At 39.4% G+C, this 17,196-nt stretch overlaps 1 protein-coding gene across 1 annotated transcript; it reads left to right on the top strand.

Moving 5' to 3' along the window:
- Positions 1-6,964: 6,964 nt before the first annotated feature.
- On the top strand, positions 6,965-16,097 carry UBE2A (ubiquitin conjugating enzyme E2 A). The gene is made up of 6 exons (XM_031445671.2): positions 6,965-7,216; positions 7,352-7,432; positions 7,828-7,853; positions 13,331-13,420; positions 14,424-14,512; positions 14,794-16,097. The coding sequence occupies exons 1-6, from the start codon at positions 7,173-7,175 to the stop codon at positions 14,920-14,922; spliced, it is 459 nt and encodes a 152-aa protein (XP_031301531.1). The 5' UTR covers positions 6,965-7,172; the 3' UTR covers positions 14,923-16,097.
- Positions 16,098-17,196: the final 1,099 nt, after the last annotated feature.

Raw genomic sequence — 17,196 nt, 5'->3', positions numbered from 1 at the left:
TCAAACCATAATAATAATTTAGTATAATTTTTTGTAGTATAGATCTACTAATGAGAAGAATGGCATTCTTTTATGGAGAGGATAATATTTCACTTAATTAGAGTTCATAGTGAGTGTTTCCTGTCATTAAAATCAATTGCAATATCAATACACCTTTAAAAGTTTTTAAATTGTTTCAATTGGTCAAGTTGAGATTTTTAAGAACCTCATTTTTAATCTGTAATAAAAGTTTACGACTTAAGTTTTTCAAGAGTTAAGAAACTGCAAGCACCTGTTAATAAAGGTCATAATAAAAAATCAGTTACAAATATTTCTGTTAATGCTTATCTGTAATGAGATTTTATGTATTTCATCTTTGAAGAAAACCTTAACACAAAGTACTGCCATGTACTGATATCAATCCACGAGCATCTGAGTTTTAATTGAGCATATTCATCTCTTAAACAGCACTCACCAAATTCTATCAGATTCTTCTCTTATTATTTGCCTTTTAGCATGTTGAGTAATCACTTCCAATTGAAGTTTCAGTGGAAACTTTCAACTGCACAATTAAATTGGTTTTTTTAATTGAAATATAGTCAGTTATAATGTGTCAATTTCTGGTATACAGCATAATGTTTCAGTCATACGTATACATACATATATTCGTTTTCATATCCTTTTCCATTATAGGTTACTACAATATATTGAATATAGTTTCCTGTGCTATACAGAAGAAATTTGTTTTTTAACCTATTTCAAACATAGTAGTTTTGTTTTTGAAATATAGAAATTTCCTTTGCACTTGCATCAATGTCCAAAAAACACCACTGGACCTATAATCTGATCTTAGAAAATATATCCACTGCAAATTTGTGTGGGAATGCAAATCTTTATTTTTGTTTTAACTTTTGACAGACAGGAAGTGATTAAGTGTCATTACTTTTGATTCAAAAAATGTTTGTTGTCATTGAAATGTAAAATCTGTAGTATAAGTTTCACATATAAGCAGCATTTTGCTTTGTAATTTTAGGTTAAATTTATTAAGTAACATTATTAAGTCTGCAGCAAAAGCTAATTCCATTCAGTATTCAGTTATAGTGGTTGGGGGTGGTTCTTCTGGTTCAGAAAATTTTCAGTCCCAGCCATGAGCTATAAAACTAAACAAAACAAAACAAAACAAAAACCTCCCCAAAAAATCCCTTTACCACTGCTAAGCTATTGAACTGCTGTTGGTAGGGCAAGTCAGAATATTCAGCTTCTATTTCTGACAAAAATTCATGAAACTGGCAATGGTTTAGTCCATAAGATTGAATGAAGTTCACCGTTGACACGAATGGTTAAATAACACAGGATAGATTCAAATATTTTCCTGCAGAGTACCTGCTGTTTAATAGTACAACAAATAGCTACAGGATTTAAACAACTTAGATTTTCACAAACTTCGTACATTAAGCCTTTTTCTGCTTCATATTTATTTGTAATGCATCTTAGCAGACTCTACTTCAGGTTGTATTGAATTAGTGGTTTCTTGACTTTTTTAAAAATATTCTCATCTGCAGTCATCTATAGAATATCCATACAGGCTAATTCTTCCGTCACACTAAACTCAACGTGGACTCTTTGAGTAAACAACAACTAAGCGGTATTAAGATCTGTTAACTTATCAAAAACCAAGGAAAACCACTTGAAAATCATTTGCCCTGTTTTTTAAATGACTTGATGTTATTTCCAATGTCCTCAGCTTTTTGAGCCAGTGTTCTTGCTGAAAGCCTAACAGTCTTTTTAAAAGTTTTATTTATTTTGTTTATTTTTATTTGGGGGGGGTGTAATTAGGTTTACTTTTTTGTTTTTAGAGAAGGTACTGGTGATTGAACTCAGAACCTTGTATATGCTAAGCATGCATGCTATCACTTGAGCTATACCCTCCCCCACAACAGTCTTCAAAAAGTTGATATTCCCCAGGACACATGTCTTTGGCTTCTGCAATCAAACATGATTTAATTAACTCACCATCAGTAGATGGCTTTCCTTGCTTGGCTAACAAATGAGCCACTCAGAAATTTACTTTGGCTGCAATCACATTTTCATTTTTTTTTTTGTCTTTGTGAAGAATTCTGCTATGATAAGATATTCTATTTTAAACTTTCTAATTTTTCTAACCATTGCTTTCCTGTGAGCCAGGAAGATTGTGATGAGTGCTTATTATGGTGATGTCAATGTATATTGTATTTTTTAGCAAAGCTATAGTGTCATTGTGTAATAAACACAATGTTTGACATCTAAATTGATGACCAAGTAATCTACACTCCACTGTACCTTAAAAGTACAACATTCAAAATCCACTTTTATTTTCTTGATTTGACGTGATAGGTATGCATTTGTGATAAAAAAAAATTATTCCACAACATGGTGATACAAGTAGCACCCAAAACTTTGTCGAGTTATAACTGCATCACTGTGATTTGTAGTGTACCGGCCAACAATGGGAAGTGATGAGGGCACCACCAACAGTTTCTGTCACAGCTTTGCAACTCTGCCATTACAGCACAAAAACAGCCACAGAGCATGGCTGTGTCCCAGTGAAACTTTATTTATGGTGATTGAAATTTGAATTTCATATCATCTTCATGTGTCATGACATATGATGAAATACTATTCTTCTTTTGACTTTTTTTAAAAATTTAAAAATACAGGAAACCATTCTTAGCTTGCAGGCCATAGGGGAAAAGCTGCCAGGCTGGATTCATTTGTAGTTTGCTGGTGAATGTAGCTGGTTTGATTGAATTCCCACGTGCAACACCATAGCCATATATATTGGTTTCCTATTGCTGTTGTGACAAACTACTGCAAAGTTAGTGGTCTAAGAAAACCCAGATTTATTACCTTATATTTCTGGAGATCAGAAGTCCAAAATCAATCTCACTGGTCTAAAGTCAATTATGTCAGCCGGGCTGGTTGCTCCTAGAGGCTCTAGGGGGAAAGCCATTCTCTGTCTCTTCCAGCTTCTAGAGGCTGCCAGCATCCCCTAGCTCCTCAGCTGGTGGCTGCATCACTCCAGTCTCTGCTTCCATCATCAGATGGCCTTCTCTCTCTGAATCTGAACTCCTTCCCTCTTCTAAAGACCCATATGATTACATCAGGGCCACCAGTTGAACCCCGGATAATCTCCTTATCTCAAGATTCTAAATGTAACCACATCTGCAAAGTTCCTTTTGCTATATAAGGTAACATGTTCACAGGTTTAGGACATGGAGATTAGGACATGGAGCTCTTGGGGAGGGGGTGCATTATTCAGCCTACCACACTATGCCTTTGTTTTCCTTGATTCAGCTGTTCAGCATGAAGTGAATTCCTATGTTCATGGCCCTAATTTCCCCATTTCTCTAAGCTTCATCATTTCTCTCTCCTCTCTCCCTCTCTCTTTCTCTCTTTGTGTCCTAGAGGCTATAGATGGACAGCATACTACTACCTCTACTGCCAAGAACACACTGTGACAACTGTGGTTTTCTCTAACTGATTCTCTTGACTTCCAAGATTATTGGAGTCAAAAAAGCCTTTTGATTTTATTTCCTGTTGTTCCTTGGTCCTTTTCATTTGTACTAAATTTTCTCAATAGAAATGGAAACTACAGCAAAATAAAATTCCTTGCCTTCACTGGCTATCAGAAATACAAACTCACAGCCTCATAGGGCAGGAAATGCTATTTTATTTGGTCTCTCTCATCAACTCAAAATTGTTCAGGAAAAATCACAATCTATTCTGCATTTTGAAAGCATGAATGAAATGCCACAATTTCCCTAGTCATATAGTCCCATATTTTCACAGTCCTCCCTTTTAGGAAAAATTCTCACATCCTTGCCTATGAACAATTTGGAATTTTTTTTAATCTTCTCTGCAGTGGCATTGCTAACACACTTTTCTTTATATTGAAAAGGACTTCTAGTTTCTTGACCCCTGTTCTTGAGGGGAAGGGAGGATGCTTGCCTGTGAAGAGGATATTTCTTCTAGATGTCAAGGTGAGAAGGGGGTGGGAGGAATGCTTGGCCAGCTCCGCTCTAGTTAGTATATTCTAGCCCTATAATCGTCTGTGCTGGAGAACAATCTTCTGTGTGCCGCTTGCTATGACAACCCTGCTTCTGATGAGGAATGTGGGGGCACAGTGTTCCTGCAATGCAGTTGCACCATGCAGTCAGGGAATGCTCTCCCCAGACCCTGGTGCCACGGGGCTTCCAGACAGCTTTGGTTCACATCCCTGAGTTTTCCTCATTAGGTAGTCAAAGAGCTACTCCTTAGCCATAGAGCAAAGGCGTTTCAGAAACCAGACAAGCCCACAACGAGCTCAAATACATGTCTAGCCTTCAGTGAGTTTCAGACATTTCTATTCAGTCTCTTATATCTGGTATCTTATATCCCTTATATCCCAGACCCTTCCCTTCACTCTGGTACATTGTATACCACTTCTCAGTAGGCTGTCTTCAATACACATCTCTCAGGTTCAAACACCTATAAAAGCTGCCTATCATGCCTAAATTCCTCATCCTCACATCTAGGGGCATTGAATCAACTTCTGTCATCCTCACTTTTCCAAGCTGAGGTCCCATTAATCTCCATTAGCCACTTTAATCGACCCACTATCCCCAGATCCTGGTTAAGCTCCATGTCCATGTTCGCACTGTTGCCCTCACAGAAACTGCTTGAGTTCTTTTCTCCCAAGCCCTGCTTTCATCTCTTCTGAAACAACATTGAAATAGACCTATTCTAGGAAGCTTGTTCTAACCCCACCGGAAAGACGATTCCCCTGCTATGCAGACCCTCAACATTTGTGGATTCATGTGCTTCTGCTGCGTCTCTTGCTGCTACTCTGGAGGCAGAATTCTAAGAGGCCACCTCCTTTCTCAAGATTTCTGGTCACTTCTTCCAGGTATCTAGTCAAACACTAATCTAGGTTCTGCTATGAGGGAATTTTTCAGATATAATTAAAGTCCCAAACCAAATGATTTTAAGATCAGATTACCCGGGGTGGGCCTGACCTAATCAGATAAGCCTTTAAAGTGACCTGAGCTCTTCCTGAAGAGAGATTCAAAGTGTGAGAGGGATTTGATGGAAGAGAAGTTCTCTGTTGCTGGCTTTGAAGATGCAGTAAGCCACACAGCAAGGAATATGAGTGACCTCTAGGATCTGAGAATAATCTCCAGCTGGCAGCCAGTGAGAGAATGGGGCCTTCAGTCCTACATCCACAAGAAACTGAAGCTGGCTAATAGCTTGTGGTAATTTGTTAAACAGCAGTAGAAAACTAATGCATTTGCTTTCAGAGAACTTGCTTTTGTTGATTTCATATGTGTGCATACGTAGACTGGAAGTTCCTAGAAGAGAGGAAAAAAGAAGTTTTAAATTTATTTTTGTACCCTCTTCCAACCACAGCCATAATGGGATGCTATTAGGGAGCCTTGCCTTAACTGATATGTTGGAGTTAATGGGAGATATAAATCCTTGGCTATGGAGGTATCTGCTGTTAAGCAACATCTAGAATCATTACCATTTTCAAGTGCCTCCTGCCTCCCAGGTTAGAAACAAATTTCTGCACATCTAATATCTTCTGGACATCTTCACATGGATGTCTCACCAGTCCCATGAACTCAGTAAATCCCCAAACTGCCCCTCCCCAAACTGCCCCTCCCTCTCTATTCCCTAATTCGCTTAATGGCACCTTCAAACCCCCAGTTATCTTGGGGGTTAGAACTCAAGCTATTGTTGACTCCTTCCTCTCTCTTGCCCCCAAATTGTCTGTTGCCAGGTCCTCTCCATTCATCATTTCCTCTCCATTTTTATTGTCATTGCCTAGATTCAGTATCTCTCACCTGGAATACTTCAAGAGTCTCTTAGTTGCTATCCTGGGACCTATCTCTGATAAGCACAGCTCTGATACAGTCGCTTTTACTGCTCAACCACCTTCCAAGAAAGCCATGAGCCTGGCATTCAAAATGCTCCATGACTGAACCCAAACCTACATTTCTCATATTTTCAAAGGTTCTTAATATGATTATTTTGCCTGCCTTCTAAGTTATTTTGGGTTGACCTTTAAAAATTATTCTTTAAAACTGTTATTGCTTTTGCAGGTCCACATACTAACTGTGACTCTTCCCTGCAACCTGCAGCTTTTTCGCGTGCATCTTACTTTTACTTCAGACTCACTGCTCTTCCAATTCTCTGCAGTCGGATATTCTCATACCTTGGACTCTTCTGAACACATAGTAGCCGCTTGGCTTGTTGAACTGCCAAGGGGAAATGTGGTTCCAGAGCCAAATTGTGAGTGCCCAGAGCTAAAGCCTCATTCTGCTTGCCTCCAGCTCTCATTCCCTCCCTCAGGACAAGCAACACCATTTCCTTCTGCTTTGGGGGTGATCATTGGCCTAAATGTTGGGTTCCAATCCCTTACAGTTATCCCATAGAAAAGGGACCCACAGCCAGCCCCCCTTCATAGTCAAGGTCGATATTCTTTGGATTTTCAGTGATTTTAACGAGTCACACACCCTCCTCCCCAGCCTCCCGAGTCCGCAGGGGGTGTGCCCCCTAGAGTTCCGGCTTTTGGAGAACCGGTTTTGCCTCCGCCCACTCCCTCCTAGTCGAGTTCGGGACTTCCATCCTTCTTCTCTCCCTCAGCCACAGTGAGCACTTTAATAAGGGATCTGATCTCAAAAAAAAAAAGGATAGAAAAAGGAAAACAGAAAAGAGCTTCCCAGGGTTCGTCTTAAAATTGGCAGGTGGGGGTGGACCCCGTTCCACCACCCAATCCTAGTGAGTTACAGTCTATTTCCGATTCGGCCAGTACCTCTCCTCTCACCCCACTCAGTCCTCCCGCCGGCCGCCCGCTGCCCGTCTCCCGCCTCCCGCGGGGGTTTAATGACCTAAGCAACTTTCCTCCTCCCCCCTCCTCCGCCCCGTCTTGGTACGGCCTGTCCGGCTTTCGACGTTCCACCCCCGCCCTTTCCTTCCAGGTTGGTTCAGCCCCCGTCTACTCTGGGGTGGTGCTTAGCCGGCGCCAGACAGACCCTCGACTTCGGAGAGGCAGTGCTGTTCCTCTGGGCGCTTCCCCCTCGGTTTCTTCAGCTTCTTCAGCCTCCTCGGCCGCCTTACCGCCCGCGGGGACCCGAGAGCTCGGTGTATGCCCCACCCCTGACCCCGCTAGAGACATGTCCACCCCGGCTCGGCGGCGCCTCATGAGGGACTTCAAGAGGTAACCCGCCCGGGACTCCGGGGGCCGGGGGCTGCGATCGCAGGGCGGGGCCGGCGGCGGGCCGGGCGGGCGGCTGGGCTACCGACAGCGGGCGCGGGTGCTGGATCGCGGGGGCCCTTGTCTGTTTCCCTGAAGGTTGCAGGAGGATCCTCCAGCCGGAGTCAGCGGGGCTCCGTCCGAGAACAACATCATGGTTTGGAACGCGGTCATTTTTGGGTGAGTCTGCGTTCCGGGTGGTGGCGAGAGCTGGGGGACGGGTGTGCCCTCCGGGACCGGCCCTGTGTGGAGGCGGGGGGAGAGGGAAAGGGTTTGGGGCTGACTGGGCCTAGGCGCCTCCCCGGAGCCTGTGCCTCGATTAGCTCGGTTCCCGCTGCCAGGGGAACCGTTTGGGGTTCTAAGGGGGGCGGGGCGGGGACTGGTGGCGCTTCGGCGCGGCGGCCTGCCCGAGGTTTCTGAGCCCCAAACCTCTACGTGTAGTGGCTTTGCGACCCGGGAAGCGGTGGTTTACCAGAGATGGAGTGGGCAGAGCTCAGAATAGCCATCTCCTCAGATGAACCGGTGTGAAGGGAGCCCCTGCAGCAGGGACTGACTGGGTTTTCTCTGTGTTGCAGGCCTGAAGGAACCCCGTTTGAGGATGGTAAGAGAGTTTCTTTACCCACCTTTCAGGAGCCTGATCATCTGGGGAAAGGGTTCCCAGCCATCCTAGAAGTCCCTCCTACTTAGAAACCCGCTTCTCCCCAGCCTCTGCCTACTAAAGGCTTGAGTGGAATCCAGTATGTGGCATGTTGTGCTGGCTATTGTCCGCTTGACTAGAACTACACCTTTTCCCTTGCTTCTTTGAAAAAAAATCTGGGTAAGGCAGTCACTTTTTAAAAGGAGCATCGTACCACTGCTGCTAAGGGTTTGTGAGGTTTGGGTTTTGATTCTCATAAATTTAGCCGCCATCGAGATACTGAGTTACTATCAACCCAACCACTTGCTGATAGACTCAGAGACCCCAGGGACCATCTGGTTCAGAATTCTGGTACAAGGGCAGGAACTGTTTGTGGGATGGTGAATGGATGCAAGAATCCCTTGCACACAACTGCCTGCTTTCTACAACCTGGCACTGGATACCTGTCAGCCTCACTGCTTTAATGGCACCTTTAATGGCCAGTTTGAATATAATATTGTTTCTTATTTTTAAATGAGTTTTCAGCATGTACTTTTATCAGGACTTTATGGTCAGTAATCTCAAGGCAGCTTCAGAATTGAGGGTAGCCTTAATGTACTCTCTTGACCAGTGTCCAACCTCCTTGAAGGTACTACATGTACTTACAGGTACATGATTTTTAATGGGTTTAGGTTTGACTTTTAAAGAAACACATGTTAATGCTTTTTAAGGATTTTTTGGAAAAAAAAGCCCCTCCTATTTTGAGATAATTATAGATTCATGTGCAGTTGTAATAAATAATAATACGGGGGGACCTTGTATACACTTCACCTACCCCCCTACCTTTGGTAACATCTTAAATGACTGTGCTACAATATCACAACCAGGAAATTGACACTGACATAGTTTTATGTGCACTTGTGTGTGTGTGGAATTAATTGTTTTTGAAACTTTCATACACTTAAAAGATGATTAAAAGTATTTGAACTACTGATTGACATCTTTAATATTTGAGGTGTTTTAAAAAAGAAAACTATCTTTCTGGTTTATTGTCAATGATTTATCTTCCTTTGGTCACATAGCATTTGAGATATATATATATACAGATACACACACACACACACACACACACACACACATATATACATACATACACATATGCACATAACTCAGTTTGAAGGTGGAAAAAAACATTTCTGCAAACTGCTAGGTACATACTTATTTATGTTACCAAGTTGGATTGCTTTTGGATGCTACCAACCACAAGATAGTGTGAGGTAGGTCAATATCAACCAGTTTTATAGTTTGTCTCAAGTACTGAAATTTCCCTAGTAGACTAGACTTTTAGCTTCCTCTCTCCTTCACCCCCTGGGTAAACATCATGGCTCTTCAGTGCCACAATAAAAAGAAATGACAGCAGGAGAGTGTGATCCTGAAGGCATACTACTTTAGTGCAGTAAAGAATTTGAACTGATCTGTAGCAAGAGCTAGCTAGGCCCAATTTTTCTCTACTAGGTAGATTGGTGCTAGTTCTTCATACTTAAGCTTTATGTGCAGATTAACTGTGTATTTGCTTTAGCTCCAGCAGGCTTCATTTTCATTGGCTTCTTTTTTCCTCCTGATTTTACTCAGACTGCTTTATGCTGGGCACAGCTTTATTAATAGTACATCACTTTGCTGGGGGTAGGCAACTTTAAATATTTCAAAGGTAATTCTCTTGTTTTAAGTGGTATAAGCTGAAAAGGTACTTGTGTAATCCATTATCTACCTTTGACATGACTGGTTCTGTTTTTGATGATGTGTATCTCCACCCTGGCATTACTGAGAGGAATTACTCAGGCTACATGACAGTACCCTTTTCTGTTGATTCTGCTGAGCAGTCTGCTATCCATGGATGCTTCCTCAGGTGATGAGAACACTGACCGTGGCTGGAAAAAAAATTTTTTTTTCACCATTTAAAAGTGACTCTTATTTTACAGTGAGGGAATTTACTGGAAAAGCCTGATTAGGGACCAGTGGCATAGTTGATATTGCTGTTGCCAATGTATTGTATAAATCAACAGCCCCCAAACTACTTTTGTTGCTTCCTTGTAAACCAGTTGTAGTGCGAGTTTCTGGAACAGCCAGGCCCTAGTTAAAGAGATGAAATTTTAAGAAAAGGAACTCTTAAAGGTATTTTGATTTAACTTCACACACTTGAAGTAAGAGGACTGTGTTCCCAAGAGCTTACACTACCAAATAAGACAATACTTCCTCATAAAAATATATTGGTATGTATGCTGAATACAAAGGCTAAGGAACAAGGTATTCTCCATCACATCATCAGAAAATTGTTAATAGATGCAGTAAGATACTAGGGTTGGATTTTCATAATAGATAATATTCTTCAGAATTTCATGTCTTTTTAAAAATGAATCACATAAAACCCACTAGGGGTGTTCTTAAGGTAGATGAGTCCTATGATGAAGAACATTTGGGTATTACCTTAAAAATTAGACTTTTCCATCATCAAAAAAATTTTTTAAGTGCATGTACTTTGCTTTCTCCTCAGGGTTCACAAACTGGTAGCCTAGTGGCAGAAAACACCTGCAGGGGTGTTTTCTTTGGCCAACACAACATTTTCAAAAAACTGAACTTGTGACAGTCTTCAGCCATAATATACACTCTCTAGTTTAACCATGTCACTCCCTGTTGCCATACACCAGCCATTTCACACATTTACATAATTTTCCTGGTCCCTATGTATAAATGGATTAATTGATACTTTCCTTACAATGTTTTGGTCTCTTCAGGAGGATGAACAAAATCAGTACAGATTGTGTACAATAATGGTGAGGCTTAAGTTTTCAGTTATTTTAAAGCCTACCCTTCTAAATATTCAGAGGATGCCTTCTAGTCTCATTTGTGTCATACTAGTTCTGGGATTTTGAATTTCGTTAACATTTGTTTTAGATCTCAGAAATTGCATTGAGGGTTGTACTAAAGAGGTTCTCACTGTTTAAGGTAGCTAAAAGTATGAAATATCCCTTTAAATGTGTACTTTGAGTAAGATTTAGGTAAGTCCTAATTTATATTCAAGTAGACATAAGCAGGTTGTTTCACTCCTCAAGATATTAAATGAGCTGTTCCAAAAGACTTGATTAACTTCTTTAGTAGCTAGGTAACCACCTTGTTGAACTTTTGGGCAAGCAGTAGGCAGAAAGCTCACGTCAAGGGTTTTGTGAGCCACCAGCATATGTACTGAACTTGCATTTCACTGTGGTTGTTTGATGTAGGTCAGGAAGAAAAAGAACTATTTAATTATGAATTAATTAATTATAAATTCTGGACTGATAGTGAAGTTTGGATTTTTGGTTTTTGTCTCCTTCAGCTGGGTCTAGAGATGTGAAACTGTAGAATTATTGTAGCCAAAATATTTATGAAGACTTATTTTGTATCACTGTGCATCTTTCCCTCATTGAAACCTCACAGCAGTGTTATGTAGCAGGTGCTATTATAAACCCCATTTTACTGATGAGGAACTTGAGGTTTAGTCAAGTTTAGCAGCTTCCCCAAAGGTTTCACAACTAGCAAGTAGCAAAGCAAGGATTTGAACCCAGGTCTATCTGACTGCAAAGCTCTTCCCCATGGTGCTCCACTGTTTCCACTTATGTATGACTTTACCACCTTTATGTATCAAATGTAATGACGATTTTAATTTAAAGTACCTGGGAGCTTCAATTGCTATTAAATCTGACCAATTTTAGAGCAATTTTTTGATGATAAATCTCTAGGCTCTAATTTAAGTGGAATTCAACACTGAGTCAAATGTGTTTATACTTGAAATATATAAAGAAGCTCAAAGTTTTGAACTAACACTCATTCCTACTTTTTCTTGCATATTATAATATCAGTAAAACTGGAAAGGAAGAACTATGATTTCTTCCTCAAAAATAGGAAGAGTTATGACCAGGTGGTGATAAAGGTGAAGTGTGTTCTGATGGACTATAGCATGTTTTTCAGTTCCAAAATGTTTTTCTTGTCCTTAGTTGTAATACGTGGTATCTTTAGATCTGACTTTCAAGTTTAGGAAGTAACAATAGTTTGGGGAATGTAATATGTCTCTATATGCTGCATTTTAAATTATTCTTGAAATTTTGGAACACATTTTCATACCAGGGGCAACTTTGTTAACAAATTGTTTCCCATGAGCTTGCTGGTAGAAAACAAACTTTTTGGTACTGTTATATGTGACAGATCTAGCAGGAGAATGATTGTAGTCTTCTCTTTTTTTCTTAAATGAAAAGGAGGAATGGAAGTAAGGAGGAAATAAATTGCTAACTCTGATGGAACCAGTAACAAATTATACTCTGTGGTCTGTTGTATTAGAATAAGTAATTTATTAAGTGGACCAGAGTAATGTAATATAACATGCATCATTTTATACCTGATAGTAACTGATTCCTTAAGTATACTTGAAGTTTCAGTTAGGAAAAAACAATTGTCCAGTTGTTTTCTTGAATTTATTAAACCCAATGAAAAATGACATTTTGAAGAAAATTATCTCCCCAAATCATAACATCCAACAATTCTTGAATGAGATCCAGTTTGTCCATTTCTTAAAATAAGTCTATAACCTAGTGTGCTTTAGGGCCTCCTGCTACCTTAGTTGGCACATATTCAAGAAAAGGAATTCATTTCAGTAGTAACGTAAATAAACATCATTAGAAAGAAATTTACTGGAGACATGAATGCAATGTAATGTGATTTTAAAATTATTTCTGCCATTAATTCCATCCATTAGTGTGAATAATTGAGTTGGTTTTACACTGAAGTACCTTGTGAGTCATACTTAAGGGTTTTGAAGAGACTGAAGTTTTTTCTGGCTTACATTCAATTATGTTTTCATTATAGATTTGCTATCACATGAAAAGGAGCCAGTGAACACTTTTGTACTTATTCCTTGCTATTTTAAAAATAATTTGATTATTGATGTGTATTTCTAGCATTGCTTTTTGAACCTTTGTGCTCTCATTCTTTCTAGTCCATTTTAAAAATCACTGGATAGTTGAGGATAGCAGCTGATCAAAACAGGCCTTTATCATGGTCTTTTAGTTTTTCTATAGGAGGAAGGCCAAACTTTGGCTCTAGATGCTTGTCATTTTAAGGATGTCTTCTAAATGTACAGTGGCTAAAGTTATCCTGCAGGCAGTAATTTTGAGTTTAAGATAGCTGTATTTAACTTTGGGGGAGAATACTGGAAAAACAAAAAAGCAGTCACCTTTGGGTGGTGGTTCTTACGATGTTCATTTTTAGAGCAAACCCTGGAGCTGTATCTCTTACCTGGTCTCTTTCCTCTCTACCCTATATCTTTGCATTATGTTATTTAATACTCTTAAAAAAAAGTCATGTAGCATTAAAAACAAAGTACTATGGACAAAGTGATAAGTATGTTTTCTTAAACCTTTCTTTTCTAACTACAGGAACTTTTAAGCTTACAATAGAATTCACTGAAGAATATCCAAATAAGCCACCTACGGTTAGATTTGTCTCTAAGATGTTTCATCCAAATGGCAAGTATCACTTTTAATATAGTATTTTAAACTACTACACTGCTTATTTTGGAGATATTCCACATTTCCTATTTATTTGTCTGTAGTACCTGAGTGTTTGGGCCTCTTGCTGTTTCCTGAAAGCTGAACTTGTTCATGGTGGTCTGTTACTGTCTTGGTCTGCAGTCCGAGAACTGAAGCAGTGAAGGGACTTTGCCTTTGTGGGAGTCTCAAAGCCTCCTGGTTTTGATGATTTTATCATTTACTTATTAAACAAAAATAAGGATGCTCTTGAGGCTTCCTTTTAATGTAAGGCCAGATTGGGGTAGTTTTGTGTTGTAATTATTTTCACTAGCATTTAGAACAATAGTTTTCAGCTTTGGATGCAGACAAGCACTAGCACAGAACATCTAAAAGATACAGATGCCCTGGCCCCACTCCAGGCCTACTGACTGTCAGAGGCTGTGGTTGCGGCCCAGGTGTAGAGTAGAGTGGAAAAGTGCCACAGGTGATTCTAACTTACCAAATTGCTTTTTCGCTCTCTCTCTAGTAGTAGACCTACAACAGCTTGCCTTTTATTCAGGTTAATCAAGTATTTTCCAGGGTATCAGATCTTTTTATCTACATGCCAAAATGAAACCTTGTGAACTCTGAGCTATCTTCTGTTATTTCAGATAGGAGATAGAGTTTACAGATTTGGTGGAATGAATTTCCCAAAGTCTATGGATGACTCAGGACCCTGTTAGAAATGTGTGTGTTTTCCTGGATAGTAGGGCTATCTTTTCAGAAGAACAAGAACTAAGTATCTTCCAGTTTTATGCCAATTACATTTGACATTCTTCAATCATCCTGATGGTTTCACTAGTAATGATTATGACTCTTCTTTTAGGAAGGTAACTGAGAAGCATCTTAGGAATCTTTTTAAGCCTCAAAAGCAGTGTTCTTGACTATACTTGTGTTGACTGTGATGTTAAAACCTTAATGGTTTTATTATGTTTAACATACCTACTTCTATGCTCTTAAGTCTATGCAGATGGTAGTATATGTCTGGACATACTTCAGAACCGTTGGAGTCCAACCTATGATGTGTCTTCCATTTTAACATCCATACAGGTGAATTTTCCTCAATGTGACTATGGCCTTTGATATGTTTATATTAGCAATTGAATTGTTTTTGAAGTCGTAAGTTAAGTGAAAGGTAGGTCATTAAGACCTAAGCCACCAGAAAACATATTTATTTGCCTAGCTACTAGCAGATTAATGTAACTCTGGGTTATTATGCTAAGAGAGCAAATGTAGCTGCTGCTTAGGACAACTCAAGTGAGTGCTTTGAATATACATATAGTTTTATTTTTTGCATTGAGGAACTGACCTTTTACAAATTGTCTCTATAGTCTCTATTGGATGAACCCAATCCCAATAGTCCAGCAAACAGCCAGGCTGCTCAGCTGTACCAGGAGAACAAACGGGAATATGAAAAACGTGTTTCTGCGATAGTAGAACAGAGCTGGCGTGACTGTTGACCCGGGTGCAGGAAAAGCAGCAGCTGGTCATAAGAAAAATATATATTGATGTGTTTGTCACCTTCCTATTCTTCAGTGTCATTACATTTACTTTATTAAAAGCAAAATAGCTGTTGTGCTGTTTCCATCTTCCCTTGCCAAGGTTTTCCTACCCCTTCTACCCTCTCCTTAAACATCAGAAAACACCCTCTATGAGATCAAATGTACTGTACCTGGGTTACGTGCAAAAATTACTAATGCTTAATTCCTTTTCTGTTGTATCTCATTTCCAGTTGTAGGGCAGTATTGTGTTACTGTACTGTACACTAAGCTTTTTAAATGAATTGTTTTACAAGTGGTGCTTATGCATAGCTTGATGACCAGAATGTTATTTTTAACAGAATGATTGCTGAAGTGTTTCATCCTGGCTGGTCCTTCACTTGTGTTGGATTTAGAAGTGAATTTTTGGAATAAGGCCTATGGAAAACAGGAGAACAAATTCATATAAACATCCATTTTGAAAGAGCAGTGGAAGCTAAAAATGCTATGCTACTAAGATCTAACCAACACAGCTTACAAGACATTTTTTACTGGTAGGAAGGAGAATGAGAAAGGACTCAGCCAAAGGAGTGCATCAGTTGTAACTGACACATCCTTTCCTTGCAAGGTATTCACTGGACACAGCCATGCTAAGTTTCAGAATACTGAAGTCGTCTCTGGGTTTTCAATTTTTAAAGAGGTGTGGGAGCAGAGGAATGGAAACAATCAGTTTTTGACCTAGGGAGGGTTGGAAAATCCTTTAATCTTTTTAAAGGAGCAGTGCTACCCTAGATTAACAAATTTATAATCCCCCATCATGTTTTAGAGTTTTAATTAATCCAAGGAAGGGAACATATCTATAGCAAACTATTTTCCACTCAAATCCTCAGTTAAAGCTGCATGCTTTAGTTTCTTCCTCCCTTTCAGTATTATAAGAACCTTAAAGTCAAAGTTTGCAATCTTTCTTTGGATATTTATACTTTTAGATAGACAATACCTTTAAGTAGCAGTGTGGGACAAGGCTTGTAAATGTTTTTGTCTAATGTTCCATTGTTACCTTTTGTGCATTTATCACTCTTCTAAATCTAACTTTGCACAAGTAACCCATGTAAAAAATGTACATTTTTCAAAACTTGTAAATAAAAATAACCTTAAAATTTTGTAGTCAAGGTATAATTATATTTTAGCTCAATATGAACTTTTAGTATTAATTTGTGGGACTCTCATATCTACTCATTCCCCATCTTAAAACAAAAATTATGGTAGAAGCAAAAAATATAGATTCTGGGAGAGGGAGAAGAGTAGATACTGCTGGAGAGGACCTTTTTTTTCCTTTTCAGTCATAGCGTTTAATGCTTTTTAAAACATTCTAATCGACTGTAAAGCTACTAAATAAAGTTACTTCAGCACATATTATAGCCATTCAAGAGAATGAAATTGTGGTAAGGGGGAACAATTAACCTGGAGATTTACCAGCACTCTCAGAGAACCAAGCTCTAATCTGATGTTTCACCTCTTAAAAAAGCCCGAACTTAAAAAACAAACAGTGCCAAACTCCTATAAAAGATTTTAAGTAAGTCCCATGTAAAGTCTGGGGGTACAGGTATCCTCATTGTAACCTTGTTTAAACAAAACTCTGCTTTCTTCTGAGGAGCAACCTATCTCATTTTAAGGTGACAAGGACAGTGACTTTGGGGAAACACTTCTTTACTTGGGGAGGGGGGCGGTGCTAAATGAAATTAAGTCCTTAGTGTATGAACCCACTCATCTTTTAAGACATGGCACTTAAAGAAGCCTCAAGATTCTACACTGAACCACATGAATGGGTTAGTTTCACCTAGCAGCAACATCCTTAAATGTGCTTAATACTTTCACTTAAGTCCATTTCTGCTTCAAAGTAGAACCACATTAAATTGGTCTTTATTTGGTAGGTTAGCTTTACATAATTTTTTTCACCCTACTGTGGCTGGGTACCTTAAATATTGACAGTTAATCATACTTAAAAAGATTAAGGTGAGATTGGGAATGTGCAAATTTATTATTTTTTTCTTTTGTACACCTCCTGAGAAACACTATTCCCAATCTCTTTCACGGGATAATCCTTTTAAAACCTTACAGTAGTCAACAAGCTGACCTCCAAAGCAATATAGCCATGGTCAAAGGCACCACAAACCATTCATTCCAAAGTTTAATGCTAATTTGCCTTTTCCTTTACAATTTTTTGAAACAAATGCCACAGGATGCCTCTGCATATTC

The sequence above is a fragment of the Camelus dromedarius genome, chromosome X, assembly GCF_036321535.1.
Source record: "Camelus dromedarius isolate mCamDro1 chromosome X, mCamDro1.pat, whole genome shotgun sequence".
NCBI classification, from domain to species: Eukaryota; Metazoa; Chordata; class Mammalia; order Artiodactyla; family Camelidae; genus Camelus; species Camelus dromedarius.
The sequence above is the reverse complement of the archived record's forward strand: the minus strand, read 5'-3'. Positions and strand labels throughout refer to the sequence as shown.